Raw genomic sequence first — 25,175 nt, forward strand, 5'->3', positions numbered from 1 at the left:
AGTTATGCCTTCACACATCTGTAATCCTTCATCTACTACTGCTTTTAGGTACAGGTTAAATAAATATGGTGACAATGGGCAGCCTTGCATTAACTCCATTTTTAATTGCTATTTGATCTGTTTCTATGATTTTGTATTTCACATTGCTTGTGTTTCTGAATAGTAATTCTTGATACAGTTTAATAGGTATTTGTCGACTAGAATTTTAATGAGTTTGCTTCTGTTTATTGAGTGTCAACAGCTTAAAGTCAATAAAAGCAGTAGAGTTTATTTTTGTCTCTCAATAAATCTGCTAATCTGTTTAATATGAAATTGCATCTATTGTGCTTCTCCTATTTCTAAATCTCATTTGTTCTTCTTCCATCTGTTCTTCATTGGAATATTTAACTCTGTTTTGGAGAATCCTGATAGTTATTTTATAGCAGTGGCGTAGAAGGGTAATAGGTCCATAATTAGTGCAAGATCTGCCATCTCCTTTTTTGTTGATGACTATGATCTGACCTTTTCTTCATTCTGTGTAAATTTCCTTCCTTTAGTATTTTATTGAACAGTTTCCTTAGGTAATTTATTATGTTTTCTCCCCCTTTTTTCCAGAAGTTCTTTTTGAATATTGTATTTTTTTGTATTTCTTCATTTAGGATGTCTTTTGTGTCAGAAGTTTCTTTTTTGTTGAAGGCATCTTTATCTGTATTTTTCTTCAGCTGTGAATGTTTCTTTAAAATGATAGTTCATATTTCTTTTATTGTTTCACTGCTGTTTGTTATCGTTTGCAATGGTTGGGTGAGTATGTTCTTGTTATCTCGTTAACTATTTCATAAATGGTCTTGGAGTCATGTTTTTTGTATGCTTTTTTACACTTTCCTGATTTTTCTTCTAAATATGTGATTTTTGCTAGTCTGCATTTTTTTGTCTATTTCTTTTTTCAAGTTTTTGTATAATATTCTATTTTCTTCATTATCTTCTTTTGAAAGGTTAGTTTTGGATATTCTTTTTCTCTCCCATAAGACCAAAATCCCTGGTGTAAGCGAATCTTTATTTACTATTGTCTGGTAGCCCAGGTATTTTGTAGTTTTTTATATTCTTTTTCTCTCCCATAAGACCAAAATCTCTGGTATAAGCCAATCTTTATTTACTCTTGTCTGGTAGCCCAGTTTCTGTAATAATTTCTTTACCTTTTTCCAAGCCTCCGAAACTGTATCTAAAGCAAGATTATTTATTTTTCTTTCAGTGTCCTCTGATTGTTAGAATTGTTCAAGCTATCTTAGAGCTCTTTCTATCAGTTTTAATTTGCCAGGTTTGTACAATGTTCTAATATTGATAATTGAAATATTATACATGCAGTTTGCATTCCACATAGCTGTCTTCTCGCCTACTGTATATGGGCTTGAGTTAGGCACGTCGGCTCCCCCGTACACAGCAGCATTAGTTCTTCTTCTATTTATTGGCCGATAAATATTTGAGGATTTTAGACAATCAAGTAGATATTAAATCCAACATTATTTCAAAGCCGAATACAGAAACTGTAAAAGTATTGTACAAAATTTGTCCAGAGAGCTTATGGGAATACACTCGCCATCATTTACGAGTTGCCCTAGCTGGACCTTATAGGAGACATGATCGCTTTGCCCGATATCCACTTGTTTTATATAATTTTACATTGTCAAAATGAAGTCTTTTGGCTCTTTATTTTAGTAAATACTTTACGCACCAACTGAGAGTTGGCTTACAAAAAATACACCTTTTCAACACTTAGAGTTCCTTAGTATTGAGTTTTTGCTCTATTAAGGTTTCTGCCTGGTCTCTGACAAAAACCAACCAGTTTGAAACAGCTGTCAGGCCAGTGAAGTCTCCTATTGGTCCATCAAAATGGACCAATAGGAGGCGAATATATGGATGTTTGGGCAAAGTGATCATGTCTCCTATAAGGTCCAGCTAGGGCAACTCGTAAATGCCGGTGAGTGTATTCCCGTAAGCTCTCTGATCAAATTTCATATGAAACTTTTACAGTTTCTGTATTCGGCTTTGAAATAATGTTGAATTTAATATCCACTTGATTTTTATAACCAAGTCAGGTGATTTGAATTTGGGGGATTTTGTGTAGTGCAGCATGTGTGGGAAATGTATTTGTTGTGAAAATTAAAGCATATGTAGAAGGAAATTGAAACCAGAGAGAGAGAGAGAGAGAGAGAGAGTGTGCATTAAATTTTTCAAAAGTTGAGTGCCTATTGGGTGACCAGAACTCAGCAAATGTTAGTATAATGGATAGTAACAACAGTAGGATGAAAAACATCATAATCAATATTAAATGTGTAGTGGTGGAAATAGAAGAAAATGGAATGGACATAAATATAGAAATAGTGTGCTTGAATGTTATCCTTCACAGGACAGCACACAAAATTGAAAAATTTCAGAAGCAACAAGAGATTAACAGGGCCAAGAAGAGAAAGAAGCAGGTGGTGCAAAGTAATAAAGAACGAGCAAACAAACAAGAAAAATAAGTTAAGGAGAAAATTGCATATGGCGACTTAGTGATCAGGGGAGTACTTAATGAGAGTGTGACAAAATTGTGTTTCCCTGGGGAAAAAATTCACAATATTAGCCATACCATCCAGGTGCAAAAAAGGCAAGTCAAAGGAAACGATTGTCTTGATTGGCATGTAAAAATAATCATAATTTAAAATTCTGAATATTTTTATGTATTGTTTATGTTAGAATGTTTATTAGTTTTTGTTTCATAACACGCATTGTCGGCACTTGCGATGTGCCTGTTATTCAAATTATTTTGTCAAAGTGATATGTAAAGCAGTAAAAAATTGATGTATTTACTGGATTTGAATAGTTGTTACTTTAAAGAATTTTTATTGTAGTTTAAAATATTAAATTGTGTTTTATGAAGACATTCTCTTGTCGCTAATGGAGACAACATGTCAGCCATTATATTTAGTTTCTTGCTTGCCATTTTCAAGGAGTAAACATGCTTGCTGAGAAGTTTGATGTGTGATTGAGCTGAAAAGGAGAGCGTTCGGTATCGAAGTAACAGGAGTATACAAGGGAGCGTTCGAGAAGAAATTAGAAAACAGGCCGGCAGATATTTAGATTCGGAGGAACTTAAGTTTTTTTTTATGATAGTCAGAGGAAAATTAATAGTATATTCTGAAAAAGGAATCGTGGAACTATGAAGTTCCAAAGTGGAATAAGTCTTGATAAATAAAAGAAAATATTGTCATAGATGTTTTAAAAGGAATATTCAAGGAAACGCTAATTGGAAGATTAGTAGTAGATTCCAAAAAGGGAATCATAGAACTGTGAGTTTTTAAAGTGGAAGAGCTAAGAGTGTCAATAAGCATTAGTGAATAAAAGAAGTTGCTGTTTACATTCTAAAGGAACGTTCGAGAAAAATCTGATTAGGAAGTTTCATCTGTCTTAAGGATGCTGGATCTATCTATTATTTCTACTAAAAAGGAGACAGAGAATTGAATCAGGAAGAATTAATGTGTGCTACATGAGTGATGAGAAAGGATCCTATGAAAATGAAGAATAAAGCCATATATCTTCGGAAAAGGGCCTTGACAGAGAGAGAAACTGGCTATGAACATTTTGTCATGTGAAAACAAAGTGTTTAGTCTAATCTTAAGTGTTAAGTTTATTTTAAAAGGCCTTCAACCAATATTACAACCAATATGTAATATTGGTTGAAGTGTGTATATATATATTAAGTGTTTGTGTTTTATTAAATGTGTTTATTTTGTATTTTGGTCTCGAGTCATTGATTTTTTTGATTCTGAAAGCAATAGTAAAAAAGAGGTCATTGCACCAATTGGAGTGAACCCTTGTGTATATATTTTTTAAAAAAATAATTGTTGAACAGAGCTCATCTCAGACTAGGATTGAGATTATCTCATTTCTATTAACAGGCACAAATGATTTGAGAGACAAGCAGTATTCTATGAGGGAGGATATAAATGAGTTGTTAGAAAAGGCAAAATTGAAGAGTGAGAAGGTGAAGATTGCAAGTCTCATGCCATGCTATGATAGAGGCAAACTGGGGAGGAGGGTGTTTGTAGCTAATGAATCAATAATAGGTTATGCAGAAGGAATGATGTAGGATTTGTGGATCTGTGGTCTATGACAGAAGGATTTATATAATGCTGATGGACTGCATCTAAAGTATTAGGTGTCTAGAGATAGCTTTGTTCACCGAGCATGCTGAAGCTCAAATTCAGTAAAACTTAAGTAATTAATGTGGAAGCAGGTGAGATTTTGTGAAGGCACCCATGAGTCAAGTGAGTATGAGAATAACCAAGTGCAGAATCTAGTCTCTCAAGCAAAAATAATGAATAGGGTAGATAGTTCAAGAAGTAAAGGTGGGCAGAGGCTTAAAGGGATGCTGTAGCTTCTATATACTAATGCCAGAAGTATCTGGAACAAGAGGGAGGAGATTTTGGCATTGGTTAGTGCAACCTTGCCAAAAGTTATAGGCATTACTGAGACTTGGCTAAGAGCAGATGGTATATGCTTAGTCGCCAACTTACGACCGACTTCCATTCTGGCTGACAGGTCGTAAGTCGATCTGGTCGTATGTCAGCCACATATTTATTAACAGTATTCTTTAACCTTTCTAATCTTTTTATCATCTTTATAATTTATTTTCATAATCTTTTAAATTTACAATTATGTATATTGTACATAATGTGAAAAATAATATTGTACATACTGTAAACACAAAAATACAATCTAAAATTAATGTAAAAATTAATACAAATGAAATTTACAAAATCAATTTTTAATCTTTGCTTGTGCTGGGTTGTGGATCGTCAGGGTCATGTTCTTGGGTTGAGGTAGGAGATGTTCTCTTGATGAGGAACATGCTGAGCTTTGTTTGAACAGTTTGTTTATTTTTTTCTTCGTATATCTCACTATAACAACACACAGTATCTTGAATGATACATTCAACCTTTGTGAATCATTCGACATTAGGATCCGTTGCTTCGAAACTGGCGAGAGCTTTATTCAGTTGCAAAAAAGAATCTGATAAACTCTTTGCAGTGAATTTCCTTTCTGTCTCCTCTTCTTCTTTCTCTTCTTACTCTCTCGCTTTTTCTTCTCACACTCTCTGTGCTTCCAATTCAATCAACTCTTCATCCGAAAGTTCTTTTATTTCACAATCTAGCAACTCCTCTACGTCTTCTATTTCACATTCTAATTTAAGATTTTTTGCAAGTTTCTAACTATTTTTTCTGTAATCACTTCCAGTTTCTCTCCTTTTTTAAATCCTTTAAATGTATTTGCATAACATTTTAGACACTTTTCCAAATTCCCGACATACAATTCTTTGTTACACATTCCCATGCGGTCGAAATATTCTTGATACACTGAAGAATTTGTACTGCTTCCAAAAGTCTCGCAAAGATAAATCAGCATCAGAATCTATTGCTTCGATGGCTTGTGCGAATGTCGTTCTGAGGTAGTGAGCCTTGAATGCTGAAATAGCACTGTAATCCATGGGTTGAATGAGAGCAGTTGTGTTAGGTGGCATAAAAACCACTCTAACATGATGTTGAAGATTGTCCAGATGAGAAGGGTGTGTGTAGGGGCATTGTCCATAATCAATAAAATCTTGAAAGGGACACCTCTCTCTGCACAATATTCATGAGCCTGGGGAATAAAGCAGTTCATGAACCAGTCTTCGAACAGTGCTTGAGTCATCCAAGCTTTAGGGTTTGAACGGTAGTAAATGGGCAGTGTGTGCTTATTGATGTGCTTAAATGCACAAGGGTTTTCTGAACGATAAATGAGAAAAGGCTTCAGCTTAAAACCTATGGCATTCCCACCAAGCAACAAAGTCAACTGATCCTTAAACGCTTTGAATCCTGGCATCCTTTTTGCTTCTTGGTGTATGTACGTACGATTAGGCATGCACTTCCATTGCAAGCGGTTTCATTTATGTTAAATATTTGTTCCAGTAGATAATCTTCTTTGATTAAAGAGTCGAAACTATCAACGAATTTTTGGGCTTCATCTGCACTTCCTGCTTCTCCTGTGACACGTACATTATGCAAAGCAAATCTTTTTTTAAAACGCTTAAACTATCCAGTACTAGCCTGAAAATCTTCTGTGTAATTGTCTCCGGTGCGTGATTTTAAACTCTGAAACAGACTTCTAGCCTTCGCTTGCACTGTGCAATGGCTTACTAGACATTTTATGGGTAGTATTTCAGTAGAATTTTAATTAACACACCACATGCAACAGATGCTTGAAAGCGACTGAGTGTATGTGCGAGATGGTTATCGTACGATAACTGTCGTATCCCATAGTTATCGTACGCGCAGCTGCCTGATTTATTATTAATTTATTCATTAATTATTATTTATTTTTTTTTTGTGGTCGTAAGTGCAGACGGTCTTAAGTTACATAGGTTGTAAGTCGACGACCAGGTGTAGTTGCAAGGTTAGGATGTGAATGGTTTAGTGTTTTCTGGGAAAATAGGATGGGGTACTGCTAATGATAGTGGATGAATTCCAGCCAAAAACTATGAGATAGACAGGAGGGTGGCTGAAAGATTCCACAGATGATCTGGAAGATGTGCATCACCAAATTAATACAATGAGTAGTTTGAGTGATTGTTATGGGAGACTTTAACTATGGAGGTATAGACTGGAAGGAAGAAAGATCACATTGCAGGAAGGAAATAGAATTTATACTATTATTTTTATGGCTACTATAGCCTACTTTCGTTTAGGAGTATCCCTTTTTTACAATGTCATTGACTCTTTACTCAAATCTTAGGGCATTACTGATGTGTTATAAAACTAATATAGGAGGAAAATTTGGACATACGTTTTTTGGATGTTGTTGGCTGTCTCCTTATCTAGGCGATATGCATACATCTGCTGTTAAGCTGTTAAAGGAAGGGGTTTGGGAAAGTGGGGGTAAAGTAATGTGTGGGGGAATTATTTGAAAAAACCTGGATTTTTTCAAATAATCTCTGAAATTCAGTCATGTACTTTTAATTACTCTAACAGTGAGATAAATTCTACTTGGTGATTTCAATGTTCACAATTCTGACTAGTTTCTCTTTTCCAACTTTGCAGACCCAACTTGAAAAAGAAACTAAAATATTCTATCAGTAATGGTTAAACAGAAATTATTCACCAACCTAATGATTCCTAATAATTGTCATTCTCTCAACATCCTGGACCTTGCTTAACCAGCTCCTCTTTGAAATGCACCACAGATGTTAACTCTCCTAATGGCATGTCTGACTATAACCTTGAGAGAGTATTGTGTTTTGCAATTTTGCATATTTCTTGTATAAAGAAGTGTTTGCCAGTCATAACTAATCAAACTATCATTTTAAATAGATTTTAGCAGTGAAATGAATTTCATTTCACTGCTCCAACAGGTTGTTCATGAGTGCTTGAGTACTATTTGTACTATTTATATCCCATTTATACCATCTTTTTCTTTTCTCTCTTTCCATTTATCTCTATTCCCTTGTAACACGTATGTTTTTTCCTTCAGCGATTACTCCACACTATTTTATTCAGTTGATTTTAGGCTAGAACTTTGAATGATTCCAGACTTTAAGGTTATATGAATGGTAGATGTGTGTGTGTGTGCACGTGTGTGTATTTATGTTTGAAGCAATGCATCAAAAAAACTCTAAAAAATTTTCGATGTCTGGAAGAGGGCAGTTTGGTATGTTGATTCCCTCACACAGATGGTCTGTTTTTGCCTTGTTTTTTCTTGAGTTTCTCCCCTGGATGTCAGTTTCAGTAAACTGACATTCATCATTTCTCTACCTTCCACTAAGCCTGCAATAAACAAGAAGTTGTCAGCCTGATGTGATTTCTGAAAGATTGTAAACCTCCTGTCTTCTGTGCATGAATACAATTATATACAGCAGTGTTTCCCAACCTTTTTGATGTCGCAGACCCCCTATAATGAACGTTAATTCACAGCGGCCTCCAAAAACGAAATGCAAATTTTTTATATTTTACATATCATAAAGATGAAGTAATAAAATACAATTTTACAACACTAAATCTGTCATTTATGACAATGCAATACTGTTATAAATGGAAATATTTGGAAGAATATGAACATATCAATTAGGCCTAATATGAATTTAACACCTAATGTGATGGCTGGTGCTGTTTTTCAGACGTCAACTTTTGCATGTCAGGATCAGAACTGGATGATTTCAGACGTAGATCTGGCTCCACGTTAACTCTTTTCCTGTATTTGTTTTTCACATATACAAGATGAGAAAATGTTGTCTCGCACAGGTATGTAGTGGCAAATGGTAACAAATGTCTTACAGCCTTTTGGAAATTTCAGGGTAAACAGACTTAGCTTGGAACCAAAACTCCAGTAACAGAAACGAGGGAAACAGCATTTTGAATGTCAAATCACAGGACAGCTCAATAAGTTGTTGTTCTTCAACAGAAGGAAGTTCATAAGTCCAGAAAGAGAGTTTTTATCCAGTCGTTTTTTTTTTCAGGACAAAGCAGAAACTACAGACAGTTGAGACGCCAATGACCTCATATGTTCCATCATACTTTCAGCAATATCACTAGAAAGGGGTTGTTCACTGAAATGAATGAAATCACTCAGAGTGTGAAAGGAATCATATTTTCCTTTCTCGATACGGTTGCACCACAAATTTAACACCACAAACTGTGTTTTCTGTGCATGACAAGATACACAGTGACAGATGTACCTTGAAGGCTCGAGTTAAGCGTATTCAAGATGTTAAAAATGTCTGCCAAGTAAGCAAGAGATGAGAACCATGTGAAATCATTTAAATAGTGTGTTAATTCAAATTTGGAGTTTGAGGAACAACCTTACATCGTCACGAAGCTCAAAACAACCATGTCAGAACCTTATCCCAGGACAGCCATCAGCTTTCTGAGCAATAATAAGTGTTCACGATCACTTCCCATTTCATTACAAAGTGCAGAAAATAACTGGCTGTTAAGAGGACGGGCTTTAATAAAATTGACAATTTTTACTGCCTCGTCTAGAACGGTTTTCATTTTGGAGGGCATATGGCGTGTAGCTAGTACTTCGCGGTGTTATAAACAATTGTCCATTTTACAAGAGGTGGGACTTTCTGGATACATGTGTCCAAACCTTTATGTATTCCCGACATTGCCTGAGCACCATCTGTGCTGATACCTATTCATTTTTCCCATTGAAGTTTATTTGTAGTTATGAAGTCATTGACAACTTTGAAAAGGGCTTCAGCAGTTGTATGAAGAGGTAACGATTCACAAAACAAAAAGTCTTCACAAATTTTATTTTTGTGTTCATATCGCACAAAAGCTAGCAAATTAGCATTATTTGAAATACATAGCTTTCATCCAACAGCAACACAAAATATTCGCTATGATGTAACCATTCAAGCAAAATATCTTTCACATTTTGAGTCATCTCGCCGATTCTTCTTTTCACAGTATTATCAGATAACGGTATTAGAGACACCTCGTTGACATGTTTTTTTACTAAACAAGTCTTTGTTATCAGTTTTGTCGCAGATAAAATTAAATCTTCCCCAATTGTATGGGATTGTCCATTTCTAGCGATCAGAAGGGCGACTTCGTAAGAGGCAAGAACACCCTTTTCATTTTTTGTTCCACACAATGTCTTTAACTAAATTCTGTGAACCACAAAGTTACAGTTTTTTATTTTGAAAATATTCTATTGGCTTATTAACTAATTCGCCATGTTTTGTTTCAAGGTGGCGTCTCAACTTGGACGATTTCATAGATTCATTTGATAACACTTCGCAACAAAGAGAACAGAAAATCCCATTTGCAAATAGGATGGACAATATTTGCGTGATTTTTTGAAGGAAGGAAATGTATCTGCACTAGTACTATTTTCGACAACACTAGATCCACTCGGATTATCATCTGTCTTGCGTTTCAACGATCCACGCTTTAACCACTGATCAATATCTAAATAAGTTCGTGAACAAATTGAAAATCAAAAGTTTCATTGTGAACTCAATTATTTGACCAAAAGCAGAAAAACTGAATATTAAACCCCGAAAAAAACACACTTGTATAATATTATAAAATTTATTTATAATATAAATTATATTATAAATCTCAAATCCAATATAATATTATAAATTATAATTTATTAAATTAAATTAAATTTATAATAATTTATTAAATTAAATTAAATTACAATGGGTTGGTTATTATCCTCTGCTTTACAAAGGGAAGAAGTAACGGTACCAACATTCGTGTGTTAAATTTTACTTAACATGTTCGCTGCCAACTACGAGTATACTCATAGTTGGTATATGAGCATCACAAGCCAACTATGAATATACTCGTATGATGCTTACTGCCGGCAACGAGATTACCGTACTGACCTTGAAGAAGTGAAAATGCTTGGCGTGCGGAGCTAGCAGCGAAAGTGTGTATACTCGTAGATGGTATATGCGCCTCACAAGCCAATTACGAATATACTCATATGACGCTTACCACCGGCAACGAGATTACCTGTACTAACCTTGAAGAAGTGAAAATGCTTGGCGTACAGTAACAAACTATGCCCGAGTAGCGTGTGCCAGCGAACGTCTTAAACCATGGGCCTCAAGAGCCAGAGATATACCTTGCAAATATCCCAGGTGTGAGCAACATGATAAGATAAGATGATAAAGTTTAATGAAAACAAACTATCCCGCAGACCCCCTTCCCCCTTTGAATTGCTTGTGGACCTGCGTGGGTCTGCAGACCACAGGTTGGGAAACACTGATATACAGCACATGAGCAGTGGAAGAATTGTATTGTGTGTTCAGGTGTAATTTATCTGTAATCAGTAACCATATCCGACTGTATGACTTTTTTGCACATATTTTCTAGCAGGTACGAATTTATAAAAAACATAGCATAGAAGTCTGAATCTTTTTTTTTTTTTTAAATTACAGTTTAGTTTATGGTTAACAAAGTTATATATATCATTAGTCACTTTCATTGTTTGTAACATGTTTTGATTTTAATTGTCTTCTGCACGCACACCCAAGAGTAAATCATAGTTACTGACTGCTTATCATCGGTGATGAGTTAAACTATCTGTTTTTGTTATTAGCAAACATGTCCTATCAGAAGATGTAATTTTCAGAAAGGTTAGAGATGGAAGATTATACTCAAAAAGGCTTCTTACTAAAACCAATAGGATTCCAAAGTGGGGTGAGAGATTTATTCATACACGTTCTGTACAGGTTATAGAGGAATCAGTTATTGATCCCATGAACAAAACAATTACTACATACACAAGAAATATTGGGATGAGGAGCATCATGGTAAGATTTTTCTTATTTAAATTTTGTATTTGTTGACCTCATTTTGTATTTGTATTTTAACCTACTATATTTTTCTTTTCTTTCTCTTTTTGCTACTATTTATATATAATTATGAGATGAAATGTGACTGAATATATTAATAGGGGTGACTGAAACAAAAAAGACAAAAACTGGTAAGATCTTTCTGAGCAATAGATACAAAATGTTATATTCAGGAAGTGACAATCAAGGAAAAGGAGTAGCCGTAGTATTCAACACAAAATACGAGGCTAATCTTGAATGGCAGGCAGTCTCAAGTAGAGTGATGTGAGCAAATATCAGAATGGGGAAACTGGACAATGAGACTTATTTGTGCCTATAGTCCCACAGAAGGTTCTACAAAGTTAGAAGTGGAGTAATTTTTTGAGGCTTTAGAGAAAGCAACTGATACAATAAAAAAGAAAAAATTGGTCCTTGGGGATTTAAATAGCAGAGTAGGAAATGATTATCAGACATACAAAAATATTTTGGGAAAATTTGGAGAAAAGAGCAAAGCTAATAATAATGACAAATACCTGTTGGATTTCTGCTCAGGACATGGACTGGTTATTACTAACACCATGTTCCAATATAAAAATGTGCACAAATTCACATGGAGAGATGATGCAAGGAATAAAAGTCTCATTGACTATGTTATTGTCGATAGTGATGTTTTCTCCCTGGTGCAGGACACCAGAGTATACAGAAGATTTGAAATTGGAATTGATCACAATTTAGTCTCGAGTAGGATAAAATTGAATTTCATATTGAAAAGAAGAACATGTAAAAAAGTTTTAAAGTGAATAAAAGTTGAACCACTCTCAGATGTGAACTGTTGACTAAAATACACGAACATTATTCAAGAAAAAAACCAGTGTTTGAGAACAGGAATCAAGCTTTGGAGATTCAGTGGCAAACTCTGAAGAAAACATTGATTGATTCTGCCAGAGAGGCATGTGGTGAAGTTGTCTGCACTGATAGAAAAATCTGAACTCCATGGTGGACACAGGAAGTTAAAGAGGCAATGAAGGAAAAGAAGAAGAAGAAAGCATATCAAAAGCTCCTGGCAAATAAGTTACCTTGTGCTCTTAGAGAATGCAGGGACAAATGTAAGAAAGCTAAACACTGTGTAAAACTAGCTAAACAAAAGTCATGGGAAGACTGGTAAGAAAAATATCAAGAAAGTGGCAAGATATTCTGGAAGTTGTTGAAGAAGCTCAGAAATGGAGGAAAGAGTACTGTAAAAGGAATTAGAGATGATAAAGGTGACATGAAAATTGGAGAAAAAGATGTCCTTGAAGTATGGAGTAATTACTTTGAAAAACTGCTAAATGAAACAAGTAGTGATAACAGCACAGTGGTAAAAAAAACACTTAACAGGTATGCAGTCAGGAATATATATCCATACTTGAAGTAGAAAAAGCCATCAAAGGCTTGAAATGTGGAAAGACATCAGGAGTAGATGATATTCGACCAGAAATGCTGACATATGGTGGTATAAAAGTCTTACAGTGGCTGCACTGCATAGTTAAGAAAGCCTGGACAGAGGGACGAATACCCGATGATTGGAATAGAGCTCTAATGGTACCCATATATAAAAAGGGAAATAAAACTGCATGTGAGAATTACAGAAGTATTTCCCTACTGAGTGTTCCTGGCAAGATCTATGTAAGTATACTTGAGAAACAGTTGAGAAGAATTGTGGAAGAAAAGCTTGATGAAGAACAAGCTGGATTCAGGCCAAATAGAGGCTGTCAGGATCAGATCTTCACTTTACAACAAATGTTGAGAAAGCATGGGAATATAACAAAGATCTGTATTTAAGTTTTGTAGATCTGGAAAAGGCATATGACAAGGTGTCAAGAGAGATTCAATTCAATTATTATTCAATACTCTACAGTTATATGATGTCAACAGGGCATTATATCAAGCAATAGTTAGTCTTTATTAGAGTTGTATGTCAACAGTTAGAATTGAAGGAAGTACAGGAAGACGGTTTAATGTTAAATCTGGTGTCAGACAAGGATGTACATTATTCCCTCTGTTATTCATTATCTATATGGATCACATTATGAAGGAAAGTGGTATTAAACCTGATATCAAAATTGGAGATGTTAATGTCAGCTCTTTGCTTTATGCAGAAGATGTTATACTTCTAAATAAATATGCTATAAATCTGCAAGATTTCTTAACTAAATTGAATAACTGTTGTAATAGACATGGTATGAAGGTTAGTAATAACAAGACAATGAAATTAGGCAGAATCAGTGAAAATATTAACTGCATTGTGAATGGAGAACCTGTGGAACAAGTAAAACATTTCAGCTACTTAGGCACGATTTTTAGTGAAGATGATATGTAATTTCTGGTAAATGCTGATAAAGCTTCTTCCTAGATACATGCTGCCAGGAATTAGTGAAGAGGGATTACACATTGATGTTGGACTGCTTAATGAATGAAGACTGATTTCTGCCTTAAGATTTACCTTGTTTTGTGAAGAGAGATAAGATTATCTGTTTCAGCTGGACAGTGGATGCAACATGTTGAGTTTTTTTTATCATGGTTTAATTCACAACACGAGGCACTAATAAGAAAATAAAAATTGTATAGTAAGACCCTGCCTTGCTGAAAATTGTTTCATTATGGTGCTCTTTTGCAAAAACACTCAGTAAAACTAATTCCCTGAGCTCAACTTGCCACCTTCAAGCTCTAATACTAATAATGATACATAATTTCCTTTTTTCTAGCTTAGTGATAATACTGAACGTACACTTCCTTAGTAATGTGATGCAATTAGAATGAAATATGGACATTCAGTTATTAAATATATATTATTTAATAGCTGAATGCACATAACCCAAAAGAATTTTGTCACTGTTTTGCAAATAAAAGAAAAAATGAATGTGGAAATACAATTAGTGAATATTATTGCTATTCATTAAGTAAAAGAAAAAATGAATGTGAAAAAATAATTAGTGAATGCAGATGCTTTCTTGTGCCTTGTGATACTCTTGTGTCAGAAACAGATGAGTGTTCAAACGAGTGCTCACTTCAACTAAGATCCAGTGTTTTTTTTTGGGACGGTATGCAAAGGTGACATACAGATGTGGTATGGTTTTAATTTTGAACTTTTCCTGCTGACAAAGAATGAATACTGCCACCTATTATTTTATATAAAAAAGTGCTGCTAAGATTTATCAATCAGGTGTATATAACATGGTGCACAATGCTACCACTATACTGGATTAAGAAATAGAAGTGTATAAGAATAAGGTTGAAGCTGTTATATATGTGGATATTACTTTAGCAGTAGCCAGATGGGATATCTGCACACATACAAAAGGAATGTTCGACCAGAATGGCTTGGCCCTTGTCATGTATGTATTACTTGAGTTTCAGCTTATGAATGATCCTACAGGAATGGAAGGAATGTATGATAGTTCCACTGTACAAAGTAGTTTAAAAAAAAAAAAAAAAATCCTAACTACCAACCTATCAGTATCTTTGGAGCGGTGGTGAAGAAGTTGGTAAGAACTCGCATACAGAAATGGGTACACTGTGATATTGTTACATTGCTAAGGCATTTAATAGGGTATTATGAAAGGCTGTTGCATAAACTGGAGAACATAAAATTGGAATGTAAACTATTGTCTTGGATAAATAAGTAGCTGAAAGATAGGTATTAGAAACTGGTATATGGTAGGTGTTAATTTAACAGATTTTTAAGGTGACCAGTGGCATTTCCTAGGAATCAGTCCTTGTGCCATTGTTGTTCAGTCTTTACATTAATAATGGAATGGGAATGACCTAACAGGAGATGTTTAGTTGTTTGGACAGACAGGCAGATCAGTATCCATCCGCCTGGAGGAACATAAGTCGTACATCGTTAAACACAACTATGGCCATTCAGGCTTGGCTGACCATGTGTTGGACACCACCCACAGAGTATCATGGAAGAAAACCACCATGCTCCACCACAGCAAATTCAAGAAAGAGAGACTTTTCTTAGAAGCAGCAGCAGCTCTCAGAAACCAACCAAATCTAAATAAATACGGTTGCATTAAGCTTCCGAAGATTTGGGAAACACTCATCACCAGAGGTCCCACCTTACATTCCAGGCCACCTACGACCGCCCTTAGAGGGCACTCCACCTAGATAGGACTTTAGTGTCACCCACGTGGTTGGGCTTAGTATTGTAAGTTTTTGTGTGCATGTTACATTAATTGTTTTTGTAATCCCTGTAGATGTCCTAGTGACTAGGACGAAATATAGGAAGTATTAAATTCTATTTTAATTCTTTTTGAGTGTTGTAAAAAATCCATTAAACCTCCAACATAATGATCTGTAGTCTCCCTCGATGAGTACTTGACTCTCTGAAGGTCTTTGATAATAATTTGGATGGGTGATCAAATTCAACATAACATACCCTTCAGTCAATTAATATTAACAGAAAAAGGCAAGAAACATTTTTTTACATGTTCAAGAGGCAGTAGGACAAATGTCAGAAACATTTACAGTTAGCAGATGCTGGTTTGATACATTTCAAAAGTGTAGTAACTTATACTGATTTTGTATCAGTGAAGAAATTGAAAATTCAGATACAAAGGCAGCTTTGAAGTAATAACATGGGAATATTGAATAAAAGTTCTATTCCTGTTTCCATTTTCACCTTACCCTATTTGTGTATGATTACAATGACTATTTAGCACTGTTTCATTTAGCACTTTAAACTCTAAGACCATATCCTAAGTATTAATTGGAGTCTTACTTCTTTTCAAGGTTAGGCATTTGCCTGTTGTGACTTTACTGGTTTTCCTTTCTTTCTCTTTTCCTTTGGTCTATATTTTTTCATCTCTTTTGGTAGCCAATATATTTCCATTTCTGTCCATGTTCCTTGATTTTTTTCATTTATGTTGTAATTATCTGGTTCTGTATCGTCTTCATTTTTTTTTATATGATCTAATTTTGTGCATCCTTTAAATGCTCTCAAAAAATCTAATTTTTGCAGCTTGTATTTTATTTTCATCTTTCTTTGTGACAATCGATGTTCCCGAATCTAATAGAGTGGTGAGTGGTCAATATTTTATAAAATTTTACTGGAGTTTCTTGTATTGTTTTTTATTCAGTGTCCTTTTAATTGTTCTACAGATTTGAAGAAATTTATTAATTTTTTCATTTATATCTTTTCCTTTTAGATATAAATTAAATAATTATTTAATGTATAATTAATAATTAATAAATAATAATTCATAATTAAATAATTATTTAACATGATCTCGATCTTTAAATGCAGTGACTTTTATTTTGTGAAATTTTGTATTGTTGGCTTATTTTGTTTTAATTCATAAACTGATTTTTGAAGATCATCTTCATTGACTTGTAATGTAATCTGATCATCTGCATATTGTATTGACAACAGTTCTGGTTAGCTGGATACCTTGTTTTTATTGTTTTCCATATTTTACTCATCAGTATATAAATTGGATAAAGTTGGAGATAAGCTACATCCCATTTTAACACCTTGATTAATTTCAGTCTCTTCTGTCAATTTATTACCTAACTGTAATTTTTGTTTCTTTTCATAATCTATACTGGCCAGATGTCTCTAAATTATCATCAGTGAGTACTCAATAAAACAAATTATTGAGTATTTTAATAATTTGTTTTAACATATAAATATTGTCTGCACACGATCTTCCATGTCTGAAATCATTTTTCTTCTGAGATTAGATTATTTGGAATATTTCTAAGTCTTTTATTCAGAATTTTCCTGTAAATTTTGTAACCTGTATTTAATAAACTTATTCCTCTGTAATTTCCACAATTATCTCTTTCTCCTTTCTTAAATATAAATACAACCCTAACCAATTTGATGGAACCTCACATTTTCTCTAACAGTTATTATTAATTTTATGCCATCTAATCTGGTTGATTTTATATTATTTAACGATACCTTTAATGCATCTTTTAGTTCTTCCAATTTTATTGGTTCTGTTCTATATCAGTACTGATTTCTTCATTATTATTTTCTGTTTTTAAATTTGGGTCATACCATAAATTCTTAAAATGTTCCATCCATTGCTTCTCTTGTATTATGTTGATTTGTGCTGTATCTCTTTGTTTGTTGATTTATTAATATTTATTAATAAATCTGTTTTATTCTAGATTTATTAATAAATCTGTCCCAAGAATCATGGTGAGTTTTTTGTACTATGGTTTTAGCTATATTTCTTTTGTTTTTGTATATTTCTTCTGTTTCCTTTGTATGCTTTTAAAGGAGTATGCCATCTGTTTTTCTTTTATTGCGTTTTCTATATATGCATTCCAGATTTTTAGTGTTTTTCTTTTTAATATTTAATTTTCTTTCCAAGTACTTCAGAGACTGCTTTATGGATTATCTTTATTAAAGTTTTCCATTCTTCTTCTATATTTTCAGTGAGGACTTCTTTTAGGTAATCTGTTAATTGTAATTGATATAGATTTAATACTTTCTTCTTGTGATAGTTTGTATACAAGTATACAAAGTCTTGTAATAGACTTTGTATACTTGTTCTGTTTTTTTCTTTATTTACTTCCGTTCTCCATTGTTAGTATTTCTATTTTAGAAACTACTAAGTAATAATCTGAAACAATTTCATTTCCTCTGAAATATGTACATCCCTTAGATGTGGAACTAGTTTCTGATTAGTAATGATATAATAATTATAGATCTTGTTCCTCTGCCATTCCGAGTACATTTATTTATTTATATTATTTTTTTGAAAAAAAAAATGTATTGGTTATTTTAAAATTATGGAAAGTATAGAAGTAATAGTTCTTGACGATTGCTATTCATGCAAATTTCTCCATATTTTCCTAAGACATTTGGTATCGGACTATTTCCATTTCTAGCATTAAGATCTCCTGCTATTAATATCTAAAATCTAATCCTGTGGCTTCCTCTTCAAGAGGGTTGCAGCTGATGAACAATCTGCTTCCATGCCTCTCTATCTCTTGCTTCTTTAAGACTCTTGCCCATCCAATCTTTGATGTTGTCTTTCCATTGCAGTCAGTGTCTTCCTCTTCTTCCCTCCACCATTCCCTGCAATACTATTCTGGGAAGCTCTCTCCAGAAGAACCTCTTCATCAAATGTCCTGCAAACCCTATTTTTTTTCTTTGGATACTAGCCATATAGTCTCTTTTCCTTTTGAATCTTCTGAATTTTTTTCATTGCTCACTCTTTCAGTCCAGCTGATACGATCCATTTTTCTCAAGCACTACGTTTCATTTGCATTCAGTCGGTCACTCATCTCCTTATTGATCATCCAGGACTCACATCCATATGTCCCCATGCTCCAGATCATTGTCTTTAGGATTCTTACTTTCAACTGTTTGTTCAGATTTCTATTTCCTAATATGTGGTATATTTGGAAAAATGCACCTTTTGCTTTTTTAATTCTGTTCTTAATTTCATAATTAGATCTATTGTCTTCTGTTATCAAACTCCCAAGGTATTCAAAACTTTTTACATTTTCTATTCTTTGTCCGTTCAAAGTGATTTCCATCCCATCATTTTCTTTCCTTGAAATCTTCATCACTTTGTCTTCTGAATGCTTATTTTCATTTTATATCTCTCATTTCCAATCCTGTTCAGTCTGTTCAAAATTTTTGCCAGCCTTCCTCTTTTTGCTCATAAGTACAATGCCATCTGTATATCTTATATTATTTATCAGATGTCTGTTTATCTTTATTTCATCCTTTAGATCTTCCAAGGCCTCCCTCATCATCCATTCACTGTAGACATTAAAAAGGAGTGAGGACATCCCACACTCTTTCTTATTGGGATCCATTCAGTATCCTCTCCTTCAAATCTGACCCTGGCTTCTTGAGTTTTGTATATTCTGAACAAAATTCTCATGATATTTTTATCTATTCCTATTTTATGCAAAATATCAAATAAAGCAGAGTGATTAACATTATCAAAAGCTTTTTCATAGTCCACAAAGCATAGATATAAATCTTTATTGTACTCGATCATTCTTTCCCCCAATATCTGTAGCGTTGTGATAGCTTCCCTTGTTCCCCTGTTTCTCCTGAAACCAAGCTGTGCTTCATTTAATTCTCTCTCTATCATCTGTTCCATTCTTCTATATTATGTTGATTAGGACTTTTGCAATGTGGCTAATCAAACTGATAGTTCTGCACTTGCTGTAATCCATCGTTCCTGTAGTCTTGGGAATAGGAATAAAAATAGATCTTACGAAGTCATTAGGTATTAGATATTCTATCCTCCTCCAGACTTCTATTAAAGATGATGGATAGAAGTTTTATTCCTTTCTTTCCCAATGCCTTCAGTAACTCTCCTTGAATATCATCCACTCCTGGAACTTTCTTATCCTTTATTCTTTTAATGGCTGCTTCGGTTTCCCATTCCTTAATTTCTGCGGTATCATCATTTTCTATCTGATCACATTCCAGATTATCTTTATTTCCATAAAGTTCTGTAACATACTTCTTCCAGCTTATCATTTTTTCCCAACAAAATCTTTCCTCTTTCATCCTTCAAAGCACTTCTTTTCCTCCTTCTCTTCTTCCCTGAAATCAAGTTCAAGCCATCACAGACCTTTCTCATATCCTTCACTATTAATATATAGTTATTTTTTACATTTGTTTAGCTGTTTTTGCAGTAATACAGTGCTTCTCAAACTACTGGATGTCGGGGCCCCCTTTGCAAAAATTAAAATATTTCATGCCCCCCCCCCCCCCTCAAAAAATCGTAATAGAGAGAGATATTATTATAATATTTATTGTATTTATATTCAATACAAAACATACACAGCGAATATTGCAAAAATCAAATGCATATATTACATTTTTTGCCTCTTACCATTTGGTTCTGAAGACGATGCAGGCTATTCTGGTAAAATATGAAATACTGTGCTTTTTTTTTTTTTGAGTCTGTTTCTGCTTCTTCTGATTGTTCGCGGGAATTTTTTTTATTTTTTTTATCAGCCACTTATCCATCTCAGAGTTAAATTTTTTAACGTAGAATAGATCAAATAATATCACCACTTACCGATACTGGCACACCACAGACTGATAACATGAAATTAGTGAATATTACCTGAATAAGGGAATCCCGGGACCAGGAATATTTTTCTCTTTTGTGACTTTTCTCCCTTTACAGTAATTAAGCCTAACGCGAAACAGACAACAAAGGCAGATTATTAAAACGTGCATATGATTGATGCGGTATTAACAAAATATCGCGCAACCGAAAGATAAAAGCATAGCTGACAATTGAGTTGAAATGCTAACTCTCTTCAACCGAATTCCATATGTGAAACTGCCATAACATTCATTATATATATATATATATTACTTAGTTTTAACACTTTTATGAATTTTAACACGTTCGGTTGAATTTTATTGCTGCCTTGGGAAATCGAACTCACACACATCTAATTAATAACAATAGTTTTTAGTTAGATACTGTATTTTCCCATGCACCATATGGTTTTGTTTCAGTCTATACAACATTGTTTCTGTATGAGGGGGACATGTGATTCATTAATTAGTGTGTTTTTATCCCAGTTGTCTCTAATTGCACTGTTTGTTGAGAAATATATTACACACACTCCTCATACCTTATTCACTGGCATAATAAAAGTACTTGTTTTTATTGCCTCTGCAGTATAGTGGCTATTAGGGAGGGCATGTTGTTTACCACCGCAAGCGAGTTACTATCTCCCCACATGAACTTGTTTAAGTTTTTTTTCATGTGTGAAGTATATGTGAAACTTTTATTGGTAACAGCAAACTAGCTTGGATGAGTGATAATATAAAACGAGTTTTGATATGTATATAAAGTCAATATCAACAGTCCCTGATTGCGAACATGTGATGAAAGGGGCAGGAAGATTTGGAGCTTCCCTGGAGAGCATTGGAAGTAAATACAATTAACCACTGCTTTGAAATGAAACATATGAATAAGCAATATTTACTAATATTCATTGAACGCCGAAATACGCAGGAAGCAAAGTTTGTGAACCAACACCAATGTGTGACTTTTTCCATTAAAATATAAAAAATAACAAAAAAGAAATAATAAATAATAAAAGTTAAATACATTTCTTTTAAAATAAAAAAAAATCTACTTAGTCTTAAAACATTTTAAATTTGTTTTCATTATTTCACGGCCCCCCTCAACAAAACCTACGCCCCCCCCAAGGGGGCCGCGGCCCACAGTTTGGGAAGCACTGCAGTAATTGTTCAAAGTCCTCTTTTCTACCTTCTTCATGGGTATATATTCCTATGATATTTAAGTAGCTTTTGTTTTTAATTTAAACTGTTAAAATTTGATCATGTACCAAATTCTATGTTTGCTTTCTATTTTTCCATATTTATTTATTTCGTATCCAAACACTTTCCAAGTAAGTAAGTGGTACAACATGATACACAACAAATTAGGATACATTATAATGAGATCAGCTTAGATTTGGTAGGTGAATTATACATGGAAATAATAATTAAATGTGAAAAAGGAAATTATACATAACTTATACAATAAATATGGTCAGATGTTCCTCCAGTATCTTGCACAATCAACTGCTCTTTCTGTGCAAGATATAAGGTCCTCTTTTGTGCAAGGCGATGGAAGAAAGGGGCAAGCAAGAAGGTATTCCATGACTGGGTTGTTCCACACTCACAGTTGTCAGGTCCAGTGAGGTAGCCCCATTTGATGAGGTTTTGTTTGCAGCATCCTGTCGTTCACAGTCTGTCGAGGCTTTTCCAAGTATTATCTTCTACGTGGTGCCCACTTTTCCAAGTGGGCACCACGTGGAAGATGTTCGGCTATTGGAATACCAGTATTATTTTCAGGATATAGTGCAAGCCATTGTTGAAGTCTTGTCTCTGGGTGGTTTTTAGATGGTTCAACAATTGCCAGGAAGCTAGATCATTGGGACCAGGAAGATTGGGGCACTGCGGTCTGGCGGAATAGTGGGCGGTGTTCATCATTCATTTGTCTGCTTCTTTCATCAGCTGAGAATGCAGATCTTTGAATTGAAGGGGGTATAATACCAGCCAAAGTATGTACGTCTTTTAGTGGTGTTGGTTTCAGGTGTTGGTATCCTGTAATTAAGCAGCAGCTTTCATTCAATGCTGGATCAAGTTTTTCAGCATGGCAGGATCTGGACCATACTGGGCAGGTGTATTCAGCAGAAGAATAGCAATGGGTCAAGACAGAACTCAGTGTGTTAGGGTCTGCACCCCATTTGGAGGAGGTAAGCTTTTGTAATATATTGTTTCTTGCATTCACTTTTGCCTTTGTTTTTTTTTCCTATGTGGGTTTTATATGAGAGGGGTGCGATCGAGAGTCGCGCTGAGGTAGATTTGGTTCCAGGAATGTTCTATTTTAGAGCCTTCCCAAGAAATCTGTAGCTTTCTGTTGGCTTCCTTATTGTTAAGGTGGAAAAGGCCAGTATGGGTTTTCAAGGGGTTTGGTTTTAGTTGATTGCTGATATAGTATTTTTCCATATATTGTCTATTAAAATGGTCACGCCACTAAAAGCTCTGATATGTTGGTCCACTCCACTGTATAACATAGTAATAACCATCTATATCTTTTCTTCCTTTTAATTTTTTTGTTTGTTTCTATTATCACAGCTATATAGAGTAGCTGTGATAATACTGTGATACCTACTGTATTTATTTATTTAGTTGCTGATGTTTTGTTGGTTTTCTAGTTAGCATCTTTAGAGCATAAAATATTTGGTTACAGTATGTAAACAGCAACAGTTAGTTGCTAGTGGGGAAACAGTTTAGAATTATAATGAACGACATAAAGAAACTAAAGTCCTAATTGTTGCTATCTGTTATTGGATATAGGGAGAGATTGACGAGTATTAATTTCATTTTGAAATGACTATCTCCCAGATTTTCGGTAAATTGATTAAAAAAAAAAAAAAAAAAAAAAAAAAAGTTGGAACATCTGTACAAAAGATTATTGTTGGGTGTAATTCAATTATATCCTAAACAACTAAATTTATGAGTACGATGTATTTTGTCTGTTAATTAATTAAACATATTTTTTTCCACTTTGCCATTTTTCAGGATTAAAAAAACTAAAGTTTCTAGAAAAATTTTATACTTCAGAACTATCTCACTTTCACTTGAAACTGTTCAAAAGGGAATAGAGGTGAGTCAGTTGGATTCATTAATTCAGTTGGGCAGTGTGTGGGTGTTGACCAGTGGCTGCTATAATTCTTACATGGTTAAGAAGAAAGTAGAGGTAGCGACCAATTCAGATGAGCACTGTGTATCAGAGTACCAATGGGAAGATGACTGAAGGGAGTCTGTGAAGGAGGTGTCAACTATTAAATGGATTGCCTTCTCTGTATATCACCAAGAATTCTTAAGGTTTTGTGTGCATCATCCCAATGTGGGAACCGTATTCTAAGGTTGGTTGGATCTGAGACTTATGAAGTTTTAGGAGTGTAGCAAAAGAAGTGATGTCTTGAACTGAAAAGAACATAAAGGTTTTTAAGGTGGGCACAGGACAATTTTTGCTTTTTCCTTTTTCAAATTCAGATTTTTTTTTTTTTGATATATACAAGCTTGGTTATATCAACAGAGTGAAGATAAGGATTAAATTTTCAGGAGATTGTGGCAGGTTTCATATTGTCTTGGTGCAGTTGATATTTTCATCATTTGATAGTTCAGTAAGGAATGAAGTTACTCTTTACTAGTGAGAATTTTCTTATGCATTTAAAGCAAGTCAGAAAACTAAAAGCAGTAATTCAACTGTATAATGATAATAATAAAGTAGATACTGAGATTGTTCTATGCACCACTGTTATCTTAATGATGTGAAACTGAGAATGTCTGCAGAAGATTTTTACTATGGTAAAAGAAATTCCAAAATAAGCACTATCAAAAGAATGATTAATGATTGAAAGAACAAAGATATTTGTTGAGTATCTGAATTTCATTCGGATATATCACATTTTTATTTTATTTATATTTTTTTATTAGGTTACTTATGTATTAAGCAGTCTTAATAAAAGAAATGGAGTTATATTAAATGTAATATTTCTCTCTCTCTCTCTCTCTCTGTGTTTGCTATAATGTAATGAATTGTCGCAGGATTTAATTTATTGTTGTAATTAAATTCACTTGTCTTGCTCTCCAGAAAGGGAATTATTGTTATGTAATTCATTCTGTAAAATGTTGTTAGAATAATTTGTAACTTCAGTTTATGTTATAATGTTTTGCTATCTTCAGCAGTGTTGCATAATAGTGGTGAAGACAAATGCAGGGACTTGAAAATGTACTTAGTTCAAGTACTGCACCATGATTTCAACCAATAAAGGCAATTTGAAGCTGCCACATGTGCAGGCAAAAAGAGCAGAGTAAGGTGAGGAAGAAACTCAGAGCAAGGTAACACGTGGTTATGAGGTAGCCATAGTTGAAGAGAAAATAAGTTATAGGCATCTATTCAGGGACCTGAATTATAATTCCATATAACAGAATTATATGAAAGCAGTTATTTCTTTCAGTTGATGTGTGACCACTGCAAGATAATCTAGAAGAGGGCCTCAAATATTGTTTTTGTTTTAGCTGGGTAAGACATGGTCAAGGTAGCCATTTTGAGGGTTATAGGAACACATTCAGAGGCCAACTGATTTATCTGAAAGTATTTATTTCTTTCGAGTGGTGCATGACCACCAGAAGATAATCTAGAAGAAGGCCTTCAATGTAAGTTTTGTTGTAAGGACGAACAGCAACTCAGCAAGTTTTACATGACTTTTGACTGTTGTTTATCATAACTCTGTCTCCTGTCAGTGGATTGGATGA

At 34.1% G+C, this 25,175-nt stretch overlaps 1 protein-coding gene across 4 annotated transcripts in view; it reads left to right on the plus strand.

Moving 5' to 3' along the window:
* LOC150108775 (PRELI domain-containing protein 1, mitochondrial-like) overlaps nucleotides 1–25,175 on the plus strand; it is a 132,836-nt gene that overhangs the window by 79,710 nt on the left and 27,951 nt on the right. For all 4 annotated transcript variants that reach the window (XM_090410108.1, XM_090410098.1, XM_090410090.1 and 1 more), the window contains one exon: nucleotides 11,107–11,320. In XM_090410108.1, the coding sequence (XP_090266234.1) occupies nucleotides 11,107–11,320 (214 nt within the window). The remainder of the gene's footprint in view (nucleotides 1–11,106; nucleotides 11,321–25,175) is intronic.

The sequence above is a fragment of the Typopeltis vanoorti genome, chromosome 2, assembly GCF_054136105.1.
Source record: "Typopeltis vanoorti isolate ZY-2024b chromosome 2, IOZ_Tvanoo_1.0, whole genome shotgun sequence".
Lineage (NCBI taxonomy): Eukaryota > Metazoa > Arthropoda > Arachnida > Uropygi > Thelyphonidae > Typopeltis > Typopeltis vanoorti.